The following is a 19,056-nucleotide window of genomic DNA, read 5'->3' as shown; positions in this document are numbered from 1 at the left end:
AAACAAGGTGAAATGTTTTGAATGAATGAACACATTTTTACACTGGAGAACAAGGCAAGGCAAAGAAGGAGAAATGAATAGCACTGAAGTGGAGGTCAGCTAATTGAAAGAAATGTGCTTTTTAAAGGAAAGATTTGAAGGTTGAAGGCCTGATTCTCTGTTCTGCCTCATCCCCCTTTACACTTCTTGGGTGGCATAAAGGGAACAGAAACCGGCATAAGGGGGTTGCCTGACTTGAGTAGATCTGCTAGAATATCTCTGTGCTGATACCTCCACAAGCCAAGTGTGTGTTGGGGGTGTGAAGTGGGGCATACTGGGGCTGTTACTGGAGCATGTTGTTCTCAGGCTATTTACAGACAGTGAACAGACTGTCAGGCCATTGCAATTGCAATAAGTGTGTAAGTGAGAGGTCAGCGCCTTTGCAATGAAAGGGGATTATATAGTTGTATTCATTCTGGACAAATCTCTTCCAGTATTATCTCTCTTAGATAAGTTATTGCTGTCCTATGGGTTTCCCAATGTGCTTTTGTCTTCTTTCTGTCCATCTTTTGGACTGTAACCTACTTAAGGCAGGGACTGTCTCTCTATTTGTAAATGTTTGTAAATTGTTGAAACTTCACAAACAAAAAGTAATAACAAAAGTGAGGCAAGTTTTGTTGTAAAATAAAGTAGGCCCATTTTGAAATTAGTCTAAAAAAAATTCAAAGTTATTCCTATCTTATTTTTTCACTTGTTAAGGGCTGACAACATGTTCAGCACTACACAAGATACATAATATAAGAAATCTCTCCCCTGAAGAACTCACAATCTGTCATAGGATCAAAATTTAACACAATACTGTGAGGAGTGGGGAGCCAAAGATAACGTTCTCTGAATGAGAACTTCTACACTGTGTTTATGCTAAGCACAAATATTTGTCCCATAAAAAATCAGATTTATGTAGAAATGCTGATTAGACCTTATACAGTGTTGCATAAAAGGCTCTAACAGCAATTAATAAAAGATAATGTAAAATTGAAGATTTAAAAAAAAAATCCCTAACAAAATGAGGTAGCTCTCAATAATAAGTAAGTGTTTCCGTTATTTAAAAATAGGGAGCTTTATTTAAAAATGAATAACTGATTGTCTATAGGGACAAATGACACTTGGTGGAATTGAGGTACATCACCGTTGCTAGGCAACTACTGTAAACAGTTTGGGGTTGGGCCTTTGAGATCCAAAGAAACTGAGATTTAGCATGCAAGGAATAGTTGATTGTGCCTGTTTGTACAAGACCAAGACTTGTAGGATCCAGTCTGTAAGGTAAATACAAAGTCTTTCCTGCCTTTCTAGGTGGTGATTTTTGTTTTTTGCTAGCTTCAGTAGAGTTCATATACAATATCAGTGGAATCCGACATCATATGAGCCAAACAGTAAGTGCTGACTGATAGGAAAAGTAAATTAGGTGGGGCATGATGGTTCAGGGAATTGGTTATGCACTGAGTGTTTCATCTCAATGTTTCTGGTTCAAATCCTGCTGAGAGTAGTAGTGAACAAAAGTTGTTGTTCCCACTGGGTGGATGAAGTGGACTTTATTAAATGAATTTGGAGGCCAGAGATCCTATTGGACAACTGTCTGTTACAAAACCACCTTTCTAAATGGAAGTATAGGCAGAAAGGCTGACGGAGTAGGGATACTTAAAGGTCCCTTCAGGTTTGGATGAGGCATCCTGATGGGGTGGGAAAGCTTCCATGACTCCCACCTGTTCTCTGGACAAAGGGAGCCCTTCATTTTCCAAGGCTATCAATCCAGCAACTTTTGTAAGCAGGAACAACTCCCTATAAAAGGTCTAAAAAGGTCAAAAGATATATCTGTGTGACTCTTACAGCATGGAAGAGCAGTATTGATTGAGGGGTGGAACAGAAGGAAGGGTGATAAAATATGGTAGGACTGAATGAATAAAGTAAATGGAACTAGTCTTTTTCACTCGTAGATGGGCGCTCCCCTCTGTCAGGGCAGGATGATGTGGGAGTAGTGTGAATTTCATCTGCCTGTGCTCTGCCTGTGGTGTGGAATGGCTGTATCAAAGAATAAAGAGAACAAGTTAATGGGAAAGAGAGTGGATCTTTGCTTGTTTTCTTTTTCTCTTTCTCACTCTTTGTCCCATTCTCCATTCCTTTTCTCCTTTGTCCTTCCTTTACCATTCACAGAAATGTAGGCTTCAGTTCAACAAAGCACTTACGCACATGCTTAAGTCCCTTTTCAGTGGAGTTTAAGCATGTATTTAATTGCTTCGCTGAACCTGGGTAAGGAGTTCATTGTACCAGCTCTGTCAGCACCATTGCTGACCTGCTGTCCTATTCCCATGCCAAATCAGCTTTACACCAGCTGGTGCTAGGGAAGTGTGTCTTCTAGAAATGCAAACTGAATGCATCTTCAGTGTTAAAAGATGCTTCAACTGGCAATAGGGGAAGTTGCTATGGTGGAGCTCCCCTTTCCTGCATGATGGAATGGGATAAACTGGGGTGGCCTTCTTCTTTGTAACATTCATTATTTTGATGGACTCCAGCAATCCCTTGGAGAACCATGAGATGCTGATGTATTAACATAGCTCTTCAAACTGATCTTTATGTTTTAAAGTGTTTTGTCTGCAGCCGCACTGAGGTGTTTCACCGTTGCTGGCAGGATGAAAATATCAGCCTTTTACAACAGCAATAATCCATTCCCTCTTGATGCTGAACTGAGGGTCACAGTTTCTGAGGACAGCGATGATCCAGCCGGGCGCTTGGTGTTGGGCAGCGGCTCTACTGTGAGCTGTCAGACTACAAAGGCCTCCACGCCCTTGCAAGACTTTTGCTTTTCCAAGCAGCACTATAGGCTCTACCAGAAAAAGTACTTCTTGAAGATAGCCACAGACCTGAGATTCTCCAAGGAAGTTGTGAAGCACAGAGGACTGCAAAGCCTGCCATATAAAGAGTGTGATTTCAAGGATCTCTACAATGCTTCTGACATCATCCAAAAGCCAAAAAGGAAAGAACCGATTGCTAAGAAAGTAGGGCAACAACCATTCAAGCTTAGCCCTCTGAAGCAACCACCTCGCCATATGAAATTGGATTTTTCCCCACCTAAGGACACCAGGGTTAAAGTCCCCATGGAAGAGAGACTGCAGAGAACCAAACTGGACAGCTCACTCAAAGAGTCATCTCTGCCACCTATTACTCCTTCTCTTCCTTGTGAATCTCCTGCCACACAGACATTCCTGACAGAATCCTATGAAATGTTATCATCCTCCATGACCAGAAGACAGGCAAAGAGAGTACCCGTGGATAACATCCAAGAATCAAAGAGCGAGGCCCGGGGATGGGAGCAAATGCTGTTGGAGAAGCTGAATAGGTCCACAGCTCAGTGGATTGTGAATCAGCAGGCTGCCTGGGGAGGTTGGATTCAGGGGAATGTCCATGGCTTCAAGAAACAAAAGTTTGACTGGAACAGAATCAGGGATGAACTCTCTTCTGAAAGCGAGTTGAGGTTATTGGATGCAATTCAAGCAGAAGAAGATGTCGTGGAAGTCAGTCCCCAGAGCCATGTGGAGAAGAAACCAGAGACACTGCTTCCAGTTTATTACAGGTGAGAAGGACTCATTCAACAGGTGTAATAGTGCAGTACATGCAATTCCCTCTTTTGGCTTAGAACTGTGTGGCAAATACATTCCCAGTTCTGTAGGAAAACATACAAAGTTTTGGAAAATGCTTCGAAGATCCAAAACCAAGAAATTCTTTGAGGAACTGGGAGTGCATTTTGTTTTGTTTCAGAAACACTGAAACAGGAATGTATTGGTTTTTCCGAAACAAAATATGTTCCCCAAGCTCCCTGGGAGCTGTGGCTTTGTGGCAGTCTACCAAGTAAGCTGCCGAGGCACCTGGGAGCTTGGTAGCCAAGGCTCCCAGGGCTTTCCAGCTCCACAGCTGCCTGCTTGGGGGACTGTCCAGGAGCCAGGAAGTCCTGAAAGCCCTGGAATTTGTCTGTCTGTCTGGCAGCCACCAAGCAGGCTGCTGCAAAGCCAAGGACTCTAGGAGCCCAGGCTGCCCAACTGTCATCCAGTTAGACTGTCCAGGAACCAGGGAGGCAGGCTAGCTGGGAGGGAACAGACAGATTTCTGTGAAAGTTTCATCAAAATTGACACATTCCCACAAAATGTTTTGATAAATCAGCATTTTTTGACAGAAAAATGTTCCACTGGAAAATTCCCAGCCAGCTCTACATAGGCTTTTCAAGGTGAGCTAATACCCACATCTTTCATTGTCAGACTAACATTATCCTTATGTTATTATTTATATTGCCATAGTGCCTAGGAGCCCCAGTCATGCACCAAGACCTGTTGTGCTAGGCACTGCACAAACACAGAACATAAAGACGAGCCCCATCCCAAAGAGCTTATAATCTAAATATAAGACAAGAGACAACAGATAGATATAGACAGATGGGGGCGGAAGATATATGGACAGATGGGGAAGGGGGACTGTGAGGAAACAATAAGACAATATTGGCCAGCATGATAGGCAGTGGTCTCAGCACACCAACAGCTTACCTGCGGGCAAGTTTTTTTGTAAGCATTGTGGCAAAGGAAAGTTTTGAGGAGAGTCTTGACAGATGACAATGAGAGAATTTTGCAGATGAGGATGGGGAGTTTCTTCCAGATGTGAGGGGCAGCATGGGAAAAAGCACGAAGATGTTTGTTTGAAAATTTAATAAGTGGGCAGTGGAGGCTGGCTTCACAGGCCAATTGGAAGCAAGCATCAACATTTCAATAGTGAATAAGAGATGATGGAAAGGGTGGGATTGACTGAAGGGCTTTGAAAGTGAGGACAAGTAGCTTATGTTTGATTCAATAGAGAAGGGGGAGCCAGTGTAGGGATGTAAAGAGGGGGTGATGTGGTCAAAGTGACAGGCTAGGAAAATGATCTTTATAGCAGCATTCTCAATGGATATGAGCAGGGGAAGTTTTCATTTGTCCAGGCCAGAGAAGAGCATGTTGCAATAACTGAGAAGCAAGACTTCTCATTTAATAGTGACTGCCAGCACAGTATCTTTCCTTGCTTTGGGAGATGGAGTGGTAAAACATGGCTTCTTCTGATGCCATTATATAAGTGCTACTCCATAGATTCTCAGTCAAGGAATGGGGTCCCAGGTGAATCATATAACTTGGTTATTGCTCTGACACACATAATTCTAGTGGGTTTGGGTGGCTTATTGAGGGCCAGGTCTGTTACAGATGCTCAGCTAGCCTCCTCCGAGAGGTGCTTTCAGCCTGGCTGGCAGTTCCATGCAGAGGTACTCTGCAGAGGGAAATGGATTCACTGATTCTACCCACCCAGATGATGCTAAAGTGCTATGATGGCAGATAGCCAATGGAGTGATGCAGATGATCTTCAGATTGCTCCAGGGAACAGAAATGTTTAAAGCGATACTTTTGGTCTTTGAGACAGGATGGCCTTTCATCTGGTGTAGTGACCATGCACACTCACAAGAAGCCATCCTGACCAGCTGTTTATGGTGATCATTTCCCATCCCCACCCCCCTGACATGCATAGGTATCCTGGTAAGGATTCAATTTAAAATTCATCTTAAAGAGATCTCTTTGTTCCCCACAGAGTGGCTAGCATGGCCTTATATTTGTATATTTGATATGATGCCTATCACCTATCTGAGCATCTCCCAAAATTGTGAAGTGCGCACAGAAGATAAATGTATCCCCATCTCTCCTCCCAAGACATCAGCGACTTTTTTTTTCTTTGTGAGAAGGCAAGGAACTGAGTGCAGGGAATGAGGTTGTGGAACACACATTAAACAGTGAGCAAAAAATATCAGATTGTTGCACACCAGCCAAACTGTGCTGAATGAAGCACGGGGGGGCGGGGGTGTGTGTGCTGTGGCAAAAAAGAGTGTTTGTGTAATGAAGCAGCATATCAAGATGAGATAAGTAATGTAAATATTCCTGGAATGCTGAGTTGAGAGCTATTTGAATATTTTTAGAACAGCATACAATCTATATTAAATGCAATTTTTGATAAATACAGCAAAAGGGAACTCTTGCTCATACTGTCCCCTTTTCCCACTAATTGCTCCCGCTATAAGCCTATGCTAGGCTAACAGCATGTTTCTTTTCTGTCAGGGTACCAGCTTACTGCCCGAGGGTGCTTTGGACAGATGACCCAGTTGGTACCAACAGTACAGCTCAAATAATAGGAAAGAAGTGTCTTAGACCAACATCTCTTTTGAAGAACCAGGAACAGCTGAACTCCCATGTTGGGAAATACTTCTATACCACTAAGAACGCTTTTGAGCAGGAGCTCTACTTTGGTAATGTCCAATTCCTGTGCATGGTTTTATGTGGTGGATGGATGATCTGGCCAGGCCCGAGTACACAGGAAGCAGCCTGGAACCACAAGATTAGTGACTTTGAATCAAGTGTTATGATCTAAAAATATGGGCAACTGTTGTAAAATCTGTAGGAGTTTCTTGATTTAACTATATTAACACTTTTAATCCCAAAGGACTAGTGCCTCATAATGAAGTGCACTCTATGTGGGCCACAGCTAGAGCCCATCTGGAAAACTCATTAGTGCAGAATGCTGCAGCCTGCTTGTTTGCTGCTGCACGCAGAGAGCTCTCTGCACCATGAGGGATCCTTGACTCTGGAACTCACATGCTTCATTGGTCCTACAGATGACTTTTTTGGGATACACTGAAAGGTCTGTCTATTTTCCTGGGCTTATGGGGATGGGAGAAGAAAGTATTAAGAATCTGGATAATCTTATATTCCTTGGTATTCTATCATTTGGCAATTGAGGCAGATTTGAATGGACAAGTTGTTTGTTTGGATGTTTATTGGTCCTTGTGTGTATTTTAAATAATTGAACAAGTGCCTAGAGCTTGAGGTAGGAAGTTGTTAAAGGGGCACCATCAATTTAACCAGACTTCTGTCCAAAATCTCCAAAATTATGGTTACAAGTAATACAGAAGACCACTATAACAAAAAGAGATTAAAGAAAATGTTTTCTCTCTTCAGTTTGTTCACTGTGTGTATTTGGCAGCATTTTGTGAATAGTCCAATCCACTGTTTCCTCAGGATGTTTAGTCAGTTTCCCCTGCAGCTTGTATGGGTCTTTCACACGGCTACAGAGGGGAGAAAAGCACTTTAAAGAAACAAGAAAAATGTGGTTGTAAAGCCAAAGAAATTGGCGAGGGCGGGGCACTGGGGCAGTCCCTGAAACTATTTTTGGTATTGCTAACATATGAGCCCTGTGCTCTTATCTGTGTAGACCCTGCAAAGTTGTGATCTGCCCCATCATCCACGGGATAAGAGAATTCAGTGGGAAAAGACCTTCATCCATATTTAAAGGAGACAAAATAGTGGGTAGCTAGCCTACCAGTTGTGTGTTGCTGGAGAGAGATCTAGCTTCAGGAGTGACCCCTGGTCAACTGACCTCTGAACTGGCTTTGTTGCAAAGTTGATATGCTGGTCAAAGTTGTAAAATTCATTGCTGAAATGGACCCAACAGCTCCAAAGCCACAGCTACATTGTAATTGATTCCTACAACTCTCCCTAGGCTACATTGTGAGGGCCCTCTCAGCAGCAACAATAGCTGTTCCAGAGCATTCTCAGAAGTACTGGGAGAAATAATGGATTTATCCCTCTCTTGCTATGTGTTTCTGATCTACAAAGCCTGACAGTGTACATAGACAGTGAAGCTCTCCGATGTAGTTATTTGTGCCTATGTACATTTAGGGACAGTCAAGATTGTCCATCAGGTAGATGAGAGGGGAAAGGATCACTTCATCCTGGAGAATCATGATGAGTACTACAAACACCTCCAGCAGCACTTCCCGAGACCTCCAGAGCATTGGAGTTTCAAGGCACAGAAAGGGGCAGGTAAGAGACCTGTGCCAGCCTGGGGGACACTGAATAGATAACTGCTTCTTAACAAGTACACCATGACTCCCAAAGGAGATTGTTTAGGGGCAATCACTCCCATTTCTTGTCTCTGGCTTTCCATTGAAGTAGACTTGCATGGTTACTTGTAATTGAGTCCTCCTAAGCAGTACCACAGAAAGCAATGTGGTGACTTTTGTGGTATAGCCTTTGAAGTGCCAGACAAGCTAGTGCCAAGGATTCTAGGGTACATTTGAGAAGTATTAGTTGAGAGGAGCTGAATGTGGGATCAAGGTATGAAAGAGGATGAGTACTCCTGCTGTAGGCTAGACTTCTCAACTCCATTTGATTTTTGAGGAACCTCCACAGGTCAAATATAGATTCCTGCCGTGACAGTCTTTTGAGCAGAGAATTTGGCTTTCTGTAGCCAGAGTCTGTTGAAGTGGAGGGTTCCTTTCAGCAAGAGTTTTTTACTCATCCACTGTTTTACAGCAAGACCCCCGTCCCTGTATCAAGTCCTGTAATAATATGTTATCGTGTAATTGAAAATTGTATGCATACCCACAAAGGGGCAGAATTAAGGTTACATAAACACTTCCTAACTTTTGAGTGCTTAAATTTGCAACCTTAATAATGTTCTTTTAATGTAATAATAAAAAGCATGGAGGAGGAACCCACAATAAATTATATTATGTGCAACTGTAATGATCCTCGCAAGAGTCATCAGCAGACTTTGGACCCTAGGACCTTTAGATTCACAGCACAGATCTCTACAATTGGAGCTAAAGGAATAACTCCTTAGCTGGAAACAACAGTAGACTTTTATCCTCCATGAAATAGCCACTTGAGGAGGATATTTAAGCACACTGAAAGAATGGTTTATATATGCAGGAGTAGCTCCCTGTTAGAGCCAGCATACCCAAGTACACAGATTTGGCAGATTCTTTCAGAGAGGCAGTGTGACTAAGTAGATGTGACTTGGATCTGCATATTAGAAACCTGGGTTCCATTCCTTCCCTGCTGTGTGACCTTTTGCAATTTTTTACATTCCCTCTGTAAAATGAAAAGGTACTGATACAGACTTCTCTCTTACAGTAGAGGTATGAGGCCATACTCAATAAAAACTGAAGTTTGAAAAATTATTAACATCAGTCAGTAGAAGAGGTGGATCTAGAACTTATGATCTTCTGGACAGTTCAGTGTATCTTCTCGTATGTCAAAGAATATTTCAAGGGGGACAAATAGTAAGAGGAGAAGGAGGAGGGTCCGTCTTTTTTTCTGTCGTATTTGGAGGGAGATAGTGTTTTGAGACCCCTCCAGAATGATGCAGGAGACTCATTGGAGCCTGGAAGCACAAGTAGTGCAATTGGAATGTTCATAAAATTAAGGACAAGTCTTGAACAAGGTCTACTAAACATATGCAACTGGCAATTTTCTGGGGCTTGAAACTTGGCCAAATATGGACAAGCTTTCATGGGGACAGAGGAAACACCTCTCTAATCACATGAGTATCCCTTGCACTGCTTCGACCTGTGCTGCACCTGTTCTGTGAGTGTATGGAAGCTTCAGTCTTCCGAGCTATTGAACAAACCCTAAATTCACCTTTTTCTTTTCTTTTCTTAGAAAAATGCCTTATCTATGTTTTTGGAAAACACACTGTTTGAGATATAACTCTTAATTCTACTCAAAGGGGGCAACTTCCAAGTCTTCATCCACCCTTAAATTCCCTATGTTAAAGTATCCAGTGTCCTGCCTTTATATCTCTCCATCCACTTAGATTTTTGTCTCATCACCCTACAGATTTACTGAAGTGAACACAAGATCTTTCTCTTTCTCCCCCTCCCCCCTATTCTGAAGGGGATTTTTTTGTTTTTAAAATATTTAATGTCAGTGAGGCTACTGAGAGAAGGCCAGGTACAAGAAGTGGATTGTACAACTTGTTTCAAAAGCACTGAGGTTTGTGGTCTTTCTTAGCTGATTGTTTTGGGCAAGGGATAAAGTGGGATGGTGCTAATCTGTTTCTAATAATGTTGTCTGAGCAGCTCGGAGGCCTGTGAGGGGAGCCTTCCGTTGGATTGCTCTGCCTACCCTTGCTGATGACTTTGCACAAAGGGGCCAGGAGTCATCTCCTGCAAAGGCCAGGAGAGGGAGAAATGAGCACAAGGAACCTAAAGAAGTCCTGCCTCAGCATGTACATATCCTCAAAACAATGCTGGAGCAATGGAAGAACGCCTGGAAGCTGAGTGAGTAGATGTGCTTATTGAAATTCCAGTCTTTCTAGTCTATAGTGGTTGAAGGTAGCCATTAGTCTGCTTGGTGGGTCATGCAAGAAGAACTGGCAATCTCTGATCACCTCTAAAACTCTTTCCTATTCATAGGTTAACAATAAATAATATCTTTGATTCCAAGAGGTCATGTAGTCCAGTCCCCTCAGTGTAGGATTGTTCTCTCCTGTGTATTCTCCAATGCTCTGTCCAGTTTAAAATGAATCCAGAGGTGAGGCTTGCACCAATTCCCCTGGGAACTTTTTCACAGTTGATAGATCTGTTAAAGATTGCCGTTCTTTGTTATCAGAACACATTTTCTTCTGTCTCCTTCCTTTTCTACTGCTCAGCTCCCCGGTGGCAGAATGCAACTATTGAAGGCTTAATGAGGGCCCTTACAGATATACATGATGTCATTCGGGTCACAGCTCTAATAACCTGTGCCACTGCAGTGTTGGAGCGACCCAGACTAGACAGTGACAGTCAGGAGTCAGGTGAGAGAAGCCTAATTTGACATTGTTGACTTACACTGTTAATGTGAGGAATCATATTGTTGTTATGAAATATAGTTTATGGATGAAAACAAGGGGACTGGCCTGACCCCTGAAGTTACTGAATATTATTGAAGCAGTGTTATATGACATCACTGGCAGCCAATAAGAACGCTCCATTTGGGCCTAGTCTTTTAAAGCCATTTCATAAATGCCATGTTTTAAGTACCCTAAATTCAAATGATTTGATTAATCTTATTTTCAAATATATGTGAATTCTAAACACATCCCCTCAGCTCCAGATGTGATATCCTGCATATATTGAAATATGAGAGGCGCCACGGTCTCGTGGTTAAAGCACATGGGTGGGAGTGAGGAGATGAGATTGCTTCCCCAGGTTTGCCACAGACTTCTTGATGTGTCTTTGTGCAAGTTACATGCCCTCTCTTTGCCTGTGTGTCTGTCTGTAAAATGGGGATGATCATGCTTTGCTACCGTTCCGTGGGTTGTGAAGCTTAATTCATTATTGGTGTGAAATGCTTTCAGATCCTCGGGGGGGGGGGGTGTATGAGAAGGGCAGAGTATTGTTGCTGCAGTATATTTGTAAATTGAACATTTAGTCAAACATTCCGTATGGCAAATGCACAGAAAATATGTTGCTGTTTCTGTGTGGGTAATAGAGGTAGAGAGAGAGAAGCTGCTGTCTTATTCAGAGCTCGGTATTTCCTGAGTTGTAGGACTACATGGCATTGGAAAGGCCCCAGTTATTCAGGATGTGCCTGTGGAACTACAGCCTTTGCTTAGAAAGACTCTGAGGGATGAGAATGCCCATGTGAGAATGGCTGCTGCCGTGTGCCACTACACCGTAGGGATGTGGAATGATGAGGCACAAATGATCATGAAGGAAGCTCTGGTACATGGTAAGGGCTTTACTGCTGCTTCTCTCTGTTGTTTACTTTTCTCCTACACCTTCATCAACTTCAAAATCCCTGCTTTGCAGCTACACACTTCAGCCTGAGACGGCTAGATGCAGCTCCCTCTAGAACCAGCCAGAGCCATTCAGTTTAGTAGCAGAGTGGGTCACTGGAAAGCGAGGGAAGGGTGCCTGTCCCAGTTTGGAGTGTGCTGCCTCTGAAAATTACATGCCCTGCCAGCCCCAAGGAGCCTGGTACTGGAATTGATAACCTCTGTAAATAGTGTAATGTGCTAAACCACCAGTGCTTCTACGCACCTATTTCATATCATTCTGATTCAAGACCGAAGGGAGGTGATCTGGTTGATCCTTGAAAGACATTCAGTTCCTCCTGGGCTGGGGCTTCTCAGCTGTTCAGCTGTGCACAGCAATACTGCGTTACATTTTAGGCAGGAAGTGAAGAATACTGTGTCCAGCTGACACCCTGCAGTGATACTTTGGAAAGAAGTTTGTGGCCCCAGCAACTAACTGCAGATATTTTCTGTGACTTTCCTATGAAGAGAAACAGGTGTCTGGTATTTATTAGTTTTGCTCTATGAAAAGAGGAACCTCCTTTTAAATTAGCTATCTCAGGAGTCTGGGTGCATCACACATGTCACATTTCAAAGGCGACATTGTGGTTAATGCTCTGTCATTTCTAAGAGGCTTAGTTGAAGCAGTGGCACTCGCTTGGTGCCATTTTCTGGACTGTTTTATTAATAATTCTGTTGACCCAAGCATGAGTCACAGTTTGGAGCCTTGAGGATGTTCCACTTGGGAGCAGAAATTGATGATGGATTCTGGTGGTGGGTTGTTTTTTTTTTTTTTTATGCAATCTTGTTATTTACTAGTAATGTACAAACCCCTGCTTCTCCAAACAGACGAGGAACCACAGGCGCTGGCTTCCTCCGGGCCCCGGGGGTGCACACAGGCAAAGAGAGGGCATGTAACTTGCCCGCTCTGCCTCAGGCCCTGCCCCCACCCCTACGCCACCTCTTCCTGGCCCCACCTTTTCCCACCCAGTTCTGCCCCCTCCCCCAAGGGTGCTCCCCCCGAGGAACAGCTGATCGTGGCGAGCAGGAGGCGTTTGGAGGGAGGGGGAGGAGTTGATTGGTGGGGACCAGCGGACAGTAGGTGCTAGGGCTGGGGGAGCTGGTTGCCGGTGGGTGCTAAGCACCCACTAATTTTTTTCCATGGGTGCTCCAATCCTGGAGCACCCATGGAGTTGGTGACTATGCGAAGAACCAAAAACTAAAGGAGATGGTTTCTTTGCTCAGACTCAGGAGCGCCCTCTCTGGCTTCTTCCAGGGTCATGCATTGTGCTTGTCCATGCGGTCTCTGTCTCTCCAGTCTGTCTTGCTTCAGTTCATCTTGAGTCTCACTCTGGTGTGCATGTGCGCATGCACACATACAATTTCATCAATCAAAGCCTAGTCTTGGCATTTTAAGATCCTTAGGTTACATGATTCAGCTTCTCCTTAGTGTTTCCCTGTGCCTGTGTTTTGGATGCTACTGCTGTTGTTTCAGTTACCAGGTTACAATGGCTTCTGTACATTTATTCTGAATGGAAGGCAGCAGCAGTGCCTGACCCATAAGAAGATTTAGCCCAATCCATAGCAACTCTTTGTATTTACCTAGTATCTTTAATCATAAGATCTCCCAATGCTTTACAAACATTAATGAACTACGGTTTACAATACCCTCTGAGGTTGGTAAGTATCAGTCCCATTTTATTTAAGAGTAAACAGAGGCACATAACTTAATCATCGAGTACAAGGGCCGAGACCAAATTACTGGCAGAGTCAGCAATACAAATCCTGGCTACCAGTTCCCTAGTGCAGTCATTAAACACTCCTTCCTGGTGCTGAGCAGAGGAATTAGGCATCTCCCCCACTAAACATTAATGCTGCTTACCCCCTGACATTGATGGAAGACTTAGTGTATGGGCCTAACATGTAGACCTACTACTGGATTGATCATTTGCAACAGAATTTAGCAACAAGGATTCATTCAAAGTTGGTCCTGATTAACCTTGGGAATCATGACATCAGTGCTAGAAGGCTAGACTTAGGCTATATCTTCACTACAAAATTAGGTCAAATTTATAGAAGTCAGTTTTGTAGAAAGCGTTTTTATATAGTCGATTGTGTGTGTTCCCACACAAATGCTCTAAGTGCATTTAGTCGGCGGAGTGCGTCCACAGTACGAAGGCAACTGTCGACTTCCGGAGCATTGTAGCTATCCCACAGTTCCCGCAGTCTCTGCCGCCCATTTGAATTCTGGGTAGAAATTCCAGTGCCTGATGGGGCAAAAACATTGTCGCGCGTCAGGCCCCCCCCACTTCCCTGCCTCCCTCCCTCCGTGAAAGCAACAGCAAACAATCGTTTTGCTCCTTTTTTCCTGGGTTACCCGTGCAGACGCCATACCATGGCAAGCATGGAGCCTGCTCAGCTCATCGTCACCGTATGTCTCCTGGGTGCTGGCAGACGTGGTACTGCATTGCTACACAGCAGCAGCTCATTGCCTTTTGGCAGCAGACAGTGCAGTATGACTGGTAGCCATCATTGCCATACTCCAGGGTGCTCTTTTAGCTGACCTCGGTGAGGTCGGTCGGGGCGCCTGGGCAAACATGGGAGTGACTCAGCCAGGTCATTTCCCTTTTAAGTTTCGTCTCATGGTGATTCAGTCCTGCTGGCAGTCGTACTGCATTGTCTTCTAATGAGCAGCCAGGAGACGACGATGGCCAGCAGTCATACTGCACCGTCTTCTGCCGAGCACCCAGGAGATGACGATGGCTAGCAGTCATACTGCACCATCTGCTGCCAGCAAGATGTATAAAGATAGATGAAGTGGATCAAAACAAGAAATAGAACAGATTTGTTTTGTATTCATTTTCTCCCCCCTTCCTCCCTCCCTCCATGAAATCAGTGGCCTGCTAAACCCAGGGTTTTGAGTTCTATCCTTGAGGGAGCCATTCTGTTTCTCCTTGATGCAAAGCCACCCCCTTTGTTGATTTTAATTCCCTGTTAGCCAACCCTGTAAGCCATGTTGTCAGTCGCCCCTCCCTCTATCAGAGCAACGGCAGACAATCGTTTCACGCCTTTTTTCAGTGCAGACGCCATAGCACTGGGAACATGGAGCCTGCTCAGATCACCGTGGCAATTATGAGCACTATAAATACCGCGCGCATTATCCAGCAGGATATGCAGAACCATAACCTGCAAGAAAAGTGAAACCAGGCGAGGAGGAGGCGACTGCAGCACGGTGACGAGAGTGATGAGGACATGGACACAGACTTCTCACAAAGTACAGGCCCCTGCAATGTGCACATCATGGTGTCATTTGGGCAGGTTCATGGTGTAGAACGCTGATTCTGGGCCTGGGAAACAAGCACAGAGTGGTGGGACCGTATAGTGTTGCAGGTCTGGGACGATTCCCAGTGGCTGCGAAACTTTTGCATGCGTAAGGGCACTTTCATGGAACTTTGTGACTTGCTTTCCCCTGCCCTGAAGCACAAGAATACCAAGACAAGAGCAGCCCTCACAGTTGAGAAGCGAGTGGCGATAGCCCTGTGGAAGCTTGCAACGCCAGACAGCTACCGGTCAGTTGGGAATCAATTTGGAGTGGGCAAATCTACTCTGGGGGCTGCTGTGATGCAAGTAGCCAACATTACCACTGAGCTGCTGATATCAAGGGTAGTGACTCTGGGAAATGTGCAGGTCATAGTGGATGGCTTTGCTGCAATGGGATTCCCTAACTGTGGTGGGGCCATAGACGGAACCCATATCCCTATCTTGACACCGGAGCACCAAGCCGGCGAGTACATAAACCGCAAGGGGTACTTTTCAATAGTGCTGCAAGCTCTGGTGGATCACAAGGGACGTTTCACCAACATCAACGTGGGATGGCCGGGAAAGGTACATGACGCTCGCATTTTCAGGAACTCTGGTCTGTTTCAAAAGCTGCAGGAAGGGACTTTATTCCCAGACCAGAAAATAACTGTTGGGGACGTTGAAATGCCTATATGTATCCTTGGGGACCCAGCCTACCCCTTAATGCCATGGCTCATGAACCCTTCACAGCCAGCCTGGACAGTAGTCAGAAGCTGTTCAACTATAGGCTGAGCAAGTGCAGAATTGTGGTAGAATGTGCATTTGGGCATTTAAAAGTGCGCTGGCGCAGTTTACTGACTTGGTTAGATCTGAGCGAAACCAATGTTCCCATTGTTATTACTGCTTGCTGTGCGCTCCACAATATCTGTGAGAGTAAGGGGGAGACATTTATGGCGGGGTGGGAGGTTGAGGCAAATCGCCTGGCTGCTGATTACGCGCAGCCAGACACCAAGGCAGTTAGAAGAGTACAGGAGGGCGCGGTGCGCATCAGAGAAGCTTTGAAAACCAGTTTCATGACTGGCCAGGCTACGGTGTGAAAGTTCTGTTTGTTTCTCCTTGATGGAAATTCCCCCCCCCCGCCCGGGTTCACTCTACTTTCCTGTAAGCTAAGCACCCTCCCCTCCTCTCTTCCATCACCGCTTGCAGAGGCAATAAAGACATTGTTGCTTCACATTCATGCATTCTTTATTTATTCATCACACAAATAGGGGGATAACTGCCAAGGTAGCCCAGGCGGGGTGGTGGGGGAGGGAAGGACAAGGCCACACATCACTTTAAAACTTATCGAATGCCAGCCTTCTGTTGCTTGGGCAATCCTCTGGGGTGGAGTGGCTGGGTGGCCGGAGGCCCCTCCACTGCGTTCTTGGGCGTCTGGGTGAGGAGGCCATGGAACTTGGGGAGGAGGGCGGTTGGTTACACAGGGGTGGTAGCAGTGGTCTGTGCTCCTGTTGCCTTTTCTGCAGCTCAACCATACGCTGGAGCATATGAGTTTGATCCTCCAGCAGCCTGAGCATTGACTCCTGCCTTCTTTCAGCAAGCTGACGCCGCCTACCATCTTCAGCCTGCTACCTCTCCTCGCGGTCATATTGTGTTTTCCTGCACTCTGAGATTGTCTGCCTCCACGTATTTTGCTGTGCTCTGTCAGTGTGGGAGGACAGCATGAGGTCAGAGAACATTTCATCACGAGTGTGGTTTTTTTCACCTTCTAATCTTCACTAGCCTCTGGGAAGGAGAAACATATGCAGCTGGTGGAGGGGGGAAAAAAAGGGAGAGTGGTAGTTAAAAAGACACATTTTATAGAACAATGGGTACACTCTTTCACGGTAAACCGTGCTGTTAAGATTACATAGCACATGTGGTTTCATTACAAGGTTGCATTTTGCCTCTTATTGAGGATATGCCAGTTTGGTGTGAGCGATCACTCACACAGGGCCGGGCAGCCATAGTAAGCCACTTCTTTGGCTTCTTTAACCTTCATAACATGTGGGAATGGCATCAAACAGCAGCGCCCTCATTTCCCATACGAAATAGCCGTTGGGTTGGCCATTTAAAAATAGGTTGGCAATTTAAGAGGAGGGGCTGCAGTTTCTGGGTTCACATGCAGCAGAAACCCAACTCCCCCCCCCCCCCCCCCACAATTCTCTGGGATGATGGCTTCACCCCTCCCCCCACTGCATGGCTAACACCGGGGAAGATTTCTGTTCAGCCACAGGCAAACAGCCCAGCAGGAACGGGCACCTCTGAATGTCCGCTTACTACAACCACCCTATTTCAACCAGGTGACCATGAATGATATCACTCTCCTGCAGGTTACACAGAGAGAGAAAGAACGGATGTTGTTTGAATGCCAGCAAACACTGGGATCATACGCTGCAATGCTTTGTTCTGCAATGATTCCCGACTACGTGCTACTGGCCTGGCGTGGTAAAGTGTCCTACCATGGAGGATGGAATAAGGCTGCCCTCCCCAGAAACCTTTTGCAAAGGCTTTGGGAGTACATCCAGGAGAGCTTTATGGAGCTCCATATTTCTGCTTCATCCCCAGACACGTTAACAGACTTTTCCAGTAGCTGTACTGGCCGTGAATGCCACGGCAAATTAATCATTAAACACGCTTGCTTTTAAACCGTGTATAATATTTACAAAGGTACACTCACCAGAGGTCCCTGCTCCACCTTGGGTGGGTTTGGGGGGGTACTGGGTCTAGGTCCAGGGTGATAAACAGATCCTGGCTGCTGGAGAAACCGGTTTCTTTGCTTCCTTGCTGTGAGCTATCTACAACCTCCTCCTCATCATCATCATCTTCCTCGCCCCCAAAACCCTCTTCCGTGTTGCCTCCCACTCCTTGGATGGAGTCAAAGCACAGGGTTGGGGTAGTGGTGGCTACACCCCCTAGAATGGCATGCGGCTCATCATAGAAGCGGCATGTCTAGGGCTTTGAAGCGGGGCGGCTTTTGCCTCTCTGGTTTTTTGGTAGGCTTGCCTGAGCTCCTTAATTTTCACGTGGCACAGCTGCAGGTCCCTGTTATAGCCTCTGTCCTTCATGCCATTGGAGATTTTTTCAAATATTTTGGCATTTCGTCTTTTCAAACGGAGTTCTGCCAGCACAGATTCATCTCCCCATACAGCGATCAGATCCCGTACCTCCCGTTTGGTCTATGCTGGAGCTCTTCAGCGATTCTGGGACAGCATGGTCTCCTGTGATGATGAGCTCTGCATGGTGACCTGTGCAGGCGAGCTCGCCACGCTGGCCAAACAGGAAATGAGATTCAAAAGTTTGCGGGCCTTTTCCTGTATACCTTGGCCAGTGCATCTGAGTTGAGAGCTCTGTCCAGAGCGGTCACAACTGAGCACTCTGGGATAGCTCCCGGAGGCCAATACCATTGAATTGCATCCACAGTACCCCAAATTCGACCCGGCAAGGCTGATTTCAGTGCTAATCCCCTCGTCGGGGGTGGAGTAAAGAAATCGATTTTTAAGAGCCCTTTAAGTAAAAAAAAAAAAAAAAGGGCTTCGTCATGTGGACGGGTGCAGGGTTAAATCGAGATAACGCTGCTAAATTTGACCTAAACTCATAGTGTAGACCAGGTACTAAACTCATAGTGTAGACCAGGCCTTACGCTGAGTGGCCTAATTCCCTCCTTCCCTCCCTCCTACTGTAAGCTTTCACATCAGAAACATGGTCACAAAGGATCCCATACAATTCGCCCACACCACAACTTTTTGTAACCCCAGTGACACTTCCTGCCACCCAATAAGAGGCCTCACTTTACTGTACCTCATGGGGCATATCTCCCTTGGGAGCACATCAGAGTTGCTTAGTCAGCCTCATGGGGTCACTGTTGAGTGGCATAAGCTATTTCTGCCCTCATCACTACTTGCTTGCCAACTCCGCAGGACCTGGGCTGTGAGAGCCTGGGGCTTTGCCCAAACTTGGTGTACAAAGCAGTTTGGAACATTGAGGGGGAGGCGGGGGGTTGAACTCTCAGTGCTTTGAGATGTACTAAAGAAAGCACCACGGGAAGAGCATTGACTTCATATATCC

The 19,056-nt window shown here is 45.4% G+C and overlaps 1 protein-coding gene across 1 annotated transcript in view; it reads left to right on the top strand.

Moving 5' to 3' along the window:
* The window catches only part of HEATR4 (HEAT repeat containing 4), a 63,955-nt gene that overhangs the window by 14,437 nt on the left and 30,462 nt on the right, over positions 1-19,056 (top strand). The window contains exons 2-7 of the mRNA XM_043548680.1: positions 2,635-3,607; positions 6,153-6,340; positions 7,770-7,913; positions 9,956-10,156; positions 10,528-10,671; positions 11,406-11,588. Of these exons, the coding sequence (XP_043404615.1) occupies positions 2,635-3,607; positions 6,153-6,340; positions 7,770-7,913; positions 9,956-10,156; positions 10,528-10,671; positions 11,406-11,588 (1,833 nt within the window). The remainder of the gene's footprint in view (positions 1-2,634; positions 3,608-6,152; positions 6,341-7,769; positions 7,914-9,955; positions 10,157-10,527; positions 10,672-11,405; positions 11,589-19,056) is intronic.

Source organism: Chelonia mydas, chromosome 6 (assembly GCF_015237465.2).
Source record: "Chelonia mydas isolate rCheMyd1 chromosome 6, rCheMyd1.pri.v2, whole genome shotgun sequence".
Classification (NCBI taxonomy): Eukaryota; Metazoa; Chordata; order Testudines; family Cheloniidae; genus Chelonia; species Chelonia mydas.
The sequence above is the reverse complement of the archived record's forward strand: the minus strand, read 5'-3'. Positions and strand labels throughout refer to the sequence as shown.